Source organism: Cebus imitator, unplaced genomic scaffold, assembly GCF_001604975.1.
Source record: "Cebus imitator isolate Cc_AM_T3 unplaced genomic scaffold, Cebus_imitator-1.0 Scaffold415, whole genome shotgun sequence".
Lineage (NCBI taxonomy): Eukaryota > Metazoa > Chordata > Mammalia > Primates > Cebidae > Cebus > Cebus imitator.
Window position 1 is genome coordinate 1888719 of NW_016107730.1, and position 5574 is coordinate 1894292.

The window sequence follows — 5574 nt, forward strand, 5'->3', positions numbered from 1 at the left end:
CTCAGCCTCTGAAGTGTAGCAGGAATTACAGGCACATGCCAGCATGCCCAGCTAATCTTTGTGTTTTTAGTAGGGACAGGGTTTCCCTATGTTGGCCAGGCTGGTCTCGAACTCCGGACCTCCCAACACTTTGGGAGGCTGAGGTGATCCACCTGCTTCAGCCTCCCAAAGTGTTGGGATTACAGGTGACAGCCACCATGCCCAGCCTCCAAAAACCATGTCAATATCTCTCCTGGGTCCCTCCAAAGTGAGGGCCTCACAATGCTGAGAGGTCACAGTCAGGCAGTGACTCATGGCTGCCTCCATCATGTCTGGCAATTGCTGTTTTAGGAAATGCCTCTCCAGGCCAGCCATCTCTCTCTGCTGCATCTACCCCCGGTATCCCTCTTTCATAGCACTTGAATTCTGTACCATGCCTGCTTATACATGTGTCTATCTCTCTTCTAAACTTTTTCTCCTTGTGATCAGAATTGCAACCCATTCTTTTTATATCTGTCACACAGAACCCAGTGTTGGCTGAGTTGAGTGCATGAATAAAAGAGAAACTGAGTCAATGATTGCATGAATTAATAAAGAAGGCAGGGATGAAAGGACTGCACAATGGCTCAGCTTTTCCAAGCGAGAGCCTGCCTTTTGCTTGATGAAAACACATGGCGGAGGCAAAGTAGGCTCTTCACTGAGCCCGAGGTCAAGCCCTGGTGCTCAGAAACCCAGGATTCATTTCTCCCTTCATCTGTCTCAAGCAGTAGCAAAGATAAGTCTGTTGTTCACAATGTCTTTGAGAGATACCCCTGAGAAGTCTCTTGTTTTTATTCTTTACCCTTTGGGTATTGTGGGTATTGGAGACTTGCTTTTCTTTTTTTAAAGGAGCTGTCAAAATCATTAAAAGCAAAGAATAACCTGGAGGCCTAATAATGCTTGAGGAGGAGCAGAGAGGCTGGGTCACGTCCTTTCCAGGGACCCGTCAAGCTGATGTTCTATGGTTATGGGATACCATGGAGGATGGTGGTGATATGAGCCTGTGATATGTGACTTTGATGAAGCCCTCTGAGAAAGACAGGTCTAGACAGGTTGGTAAGGAGGAGGGACAGCAGTCTAGATCAGGGAAAGGCTGTGTGTGGTCTTCAGCAAGTGACTGAAACTTTCTGACCCTCTGCTTCCATTTCTTCATTTCATTTTTTTTTTTTTTTGAGACAGAGTCTCCCTTTGTCACCCAGGCTGGAGTACAGTGCCATGATCTTTGCTCACTGCAATCTCTGCCTCCCAGGTTCAAGTGATTCTTCTGCCTCGGCCTCCCAAGTATCTGGAATTACAGGCATGCGCCACCACATCTGGGTAATTTTTGTATATTTAGTGGAGATGGGATTTCATCCTGTTGGCCAGTTTGGTCTCGAACTTCTGACCTCAGGTGATTCGTCTGCCTTGGCCTCCCAAAGTGCTGGGATTGCAGGCATGAGCCACAGTGCTCAGCCCATTTCTTCATTTCTAATGGTGGAGAAGAATCTCTGCCTCATGGGATTGCTGGTGGCTTTAAGTAAGATCATTACTGCAGCCATTTAAATCCAGCCCAGTTGTTCCTCTCCCAACTGAGTTCATCTCTCCTCCCAATTAATCTCTGTATGTCTATTGTTGAACTTATCATTGTGTGGCAGTGAGTCTGTCTGCATGCTTATCTGCCCACTAGACGGCCAGATCCATGAGAATGGGTGAATAGGTCTTATTCCAGTAAGCCCAACCCAGGGCCTTGTATGGAAGACTAGAAGGTGGATAAATTATAAGTTTCATTCTTCTTTCCCTGTTCACAATGCTCAGAAATATAGATCATCCAGCTTGGAGGTGAGGATGCTTCTTCCAAGACTATCTGTAGCTCTGAGGATTCCAAATTTAGCACATCAATAAACAAACAGCTTCTTTATGTGTAGATAAGCAGCTTCCAGGTCAACAAACAGTGGTATAATAAGATGTTCCTCTACAAACTGGCCCAACAGCAATGAGGAAAAGATGCAGGAGTCCCAAACAGAACATGCCAGTGAGGGGGTATAAAAGTGAGGGCCTCGGGGAGCTGTCACAGTCAGGCAGCGACCTCTCAGCACTCAGCTCAAGGAAGCACAGCCACCTCCACCATGTCTGGCAGTTGCTGTTCTAGGAAATGCTTCTCCGTGCCAGCCATCTCTCTCTGCTCCACCGATGTGAGCTGCAGAGGCCCCATCTGCCTGCCCAGTTCCTGCCAGAGCCAGACGTGGCAGCTGGTGACTTGTGAAGATAGCTGTGGATCATCCAGCTGCGGGCCACAGTGCTGTCAGCCCTCCTGTCCCGTGAGCAGCTGTGCCCAACCCCTGTGCTGTGAGCCTGCCATGTGTGAGCCTTCTTGCTCTGCGAGCAGCTGCTGCCAACCCATGTGCTTCGAGGCCACCACCTGTGAGCCTTCTTGCTCTGCGAGCAGCTGCTGCCAACCCGTGTGCTTCGAGGCCACCACCTGTGAGCCTTCTTGCTCTGTGAGCAGCTGCTGCCAACCCGTGTGCTTCGAGGCCACCATCTGTGAGCCTTCTTGCTCTGTGAGCAGCTGTGTTCAACCTGTGTGCTGTGAGCCTGCTGTTTGTGAGCCTTCTTGCTCTGTGAGCAGCTGCTGCCAACCTGTATGCTCTGAAGCCACTTCCTGCCAACCAGTCCTATGTGTGCCCACTTCCTGCCAGCCTATTCTCTGCAAATCCAGCTGCTGCCAGCCAGTCGTCTGTGAGCCCAGCTGCTGCCCAGCTGTCTGCACCGTGCCTAGTTCCTGCCAACCTGTGGTCTGTGAGCCTGCCTGCTGTCAGCCGGTGTGCCCCACGCCTACCTGTTCTGTGACTAGCAGCTGCCAGGCTGTCTGCTGTGACCCCAGCCCTTGTGAGCCATCTTGCTCAGAGTCTAGCATCTGTCAGCCAGCTACCTGTGTGGCTCTGGTCTGTGAGCCAGTTTGCCTCCGCCCTGTCTGCTGTGTTCAGAGCCCATGTGAGCCACCTTGTGTCTCCAGCACTTGCCAAGAGCCTTCTTGTTGTGTCTCCAGTATCTGCCAACCCATCTGCTCTGAGCCCAGCCCCTGCTCACCAGCTGCCTGTGTGCCCAATCCATGCCAACCTACTTGCTATGTAGTCAAGCGCTGTCGTTCTGTCTGCCCCAAGCCAATTTCCTGTCCATCTACCTCCTGCCAGCCTCTTTCCTGCCGTCCAGGATCTTCTGCATCTGTCATCTGCCGACCAACTTGCCCTAAAACTTTCTATATACCCAGTTCCTGCAAACGGCCTTGTAGTGCCATGGGTTCCTACCGCCAGCTCTCCCGTCCAATCTGCCGCCCGATCTACTCTGGACTCCTCACCTATAGGCAGCCATATGTGACCTCCATCTCCTACCGTCCTGCCTGCTACCGCCCATGCTACTCCATCCTGCGCCGCCCAGCCTGTGTCACATCCTACTCTTACCGCCCAGTCTGCTCCCACCCGTCTTGCACGGAGTCCGACTCTTCCAAACGGGCTTGCAAAAAATCCACGTCCAGCCAACTGGACTGTGTTGACTCCACCCCCTGCAAGGCGGATGTCTCAGAAGAGGGTCCCTGCCAGCCCACTGAGGCCAAACCCAACAGCCCAACCACCCGTGAGGCCGTAGCAGCTCAACCAGCTGCCAGCAAGCCTGCCAACTGCTAAACTGGCTTCAGCCCTCCAATTCCTGCAAAGCAAGCCACCAGCTAGAGACAAAACTGCACTGTTTTCTCCAAAGCTCATTGCGACTTAGCTAGGAGCTCTCTTTCTGCGTTGTTACTTACCATCTGCTTACGCCTCAAAGAACTCATCAGAAATGTCAGTACTCTAATCACTTAAATGAAGGCCTCCTGGACAGCAAGAGGGAGACATTCCAGGTGCATGCCATCTGCTGCGATTAAGCCGAGAAAAACCGCTTTGCTTCATCATCTAGGGTCTCTTTCCTGACAAGAAGTTTTTTCTATTGTCATCTATGTTCTCCCTTGCTATGCACATTTGTGTTCCTTAGGGACTTCTCCTATCAGGTAGAATATGTAACTGTCCAATAAAGGTGGCTAACCTGAAGCAGCTTGCTGTTCTCTTTGCTCTCCCATCAATGCCATAGGCTCATCAGTGAGTTGCATCAGCTTTGACAGCAGCTCCATTCAACCATCTGTCCACCCACTCATCATCCCCCAGGCATTATTAGATAGCAGCTAGGTGCCGGGGACTGTGTTTAGCTCTAAGAATAAACATAAAAAGTCTCAGTCTTTGCTCTCAAGAAGCTCACTGGAGAGCTTTTGTGCCGAGTACTTGGAGGTCATAAGCACAGAGCACCATGAACTCAGCAGAGTGTGGTGGGGGAACAAGGAAAGAATTCTTGGAGAATGTGATGCTGGCATCGAGTCTTCCCATATGAGTAGGAATTAACCAGTTACAAACAGGAAAGCAAAAGCTTTCTAGGCAGAGGAGACATGTACAAGTGAATGGGGCTTGAGAGCAGATTGTTCATGAGGTGAGGCATACACAGAGTCATTCTTAGAGGAATGAGCCATGAGGTCAGATCATGGACAGTGGGCTGCCTGTGTTGGGCCTTGCATGCTAGACAGAGGTGTTTGGGCTTGATGCAGGGCTGACATGAAGGCATCAAGGGGCTGCATGCAGAGCGGAAGTGACAGGAAGAGCACTGGGTTTTGGAAGGTCCCTCTGGCCTTGGTGTGGAGAATTCAATTGAAGAACATGGTTCTGGAGATAGACAGACTGGGGAAGACAGGAAGCCAATTGTTTTGTGGTCCACAGTGGAAGAAGAACAAGAAGTGGGGATCATAATTACAACAAAGAAGGTTGGGGAACTGAATTTCTTGTGTGAAAATTTTCCTTATGTTTTCCTAGTTCCTACGAGACACTCTTAGGATAAATTCCATGTCTTACAATTGCCAAGGACAGAGTCTCTTCAAAACAGCCACTCCCTGCACTTAGTTCACTGAATGGAGGCCTATTCCTTGTCCTGCGGGTGCAGCTTGAGTAATCACAGGCACAGTGTAAGGGAAGACCAGGGCTTCTCCATTTCGGCCTTATTGACATTTTGGGCTGAGTGATGCTTTGTTGTAAAGGCTGTCCTGTGCCCTGTAGGATGTTTAGTAGCATCCCTGTCCTCTAGGAACCAGATTCTAGTAGCATCCCTTGAGGGTGATAATCACAAATGTCTCCAGACATTGCCAAACATTGCCTGGAAGTAACAAAGGTCACCCCTGTTTGGGAACCGCTGGGTTAGACAACGGCAGAGGGAGAAAGTCAAAAGCAAAACTTATCCTGTACACTGGTGTTGGAGTTACTTTCTCATCAAGCCATTGGGATTTATTGTTGTCTCCTTCCAGAGTCAAGACGGGGGTTGGCCAGCAGGATGTGGTGGCTCACACCTGTAATCCCAGCACTTTGGGAGGCCGAGGTGGGAGGATCACCTGAGGTCAGGAGTTCAAAACCAGCCTGGCCAACATGGTGAAAACCTGTCTCTGCTAAAAATCCAAAAATTAGCTGGGGATGGAGATGCACGCCTATAGTTCCGGTTACTCAGGAAGCTGAG

At 50.3% G+C, this 5574-nt stretch overlaps 1 protein-coding gene across 1 annotated transcript; it reads left to right on the top strand.

The window, feature by feature from the left end:
- The first annotated feature begins 2082 nt into the window (after nt 1–2082).
- On the top strand, nt 2083–4076 carry LOC108289778 (keratin-associated protein 16-1). The gene has a single exon (XM_017509322.2). The coding sequence runs from the start codon at nt 2124–2126 to the stop codon at nt 3675–3677; it is 1554 nt and encodes a 517-aa protein (XP_017364811.1). The 5' UTR covers nt 2083–2123; the 3' UTR covers nt 3678–4076.
- Nucleotides 4077–5574: the final 1498 nt, after the last annotated feature.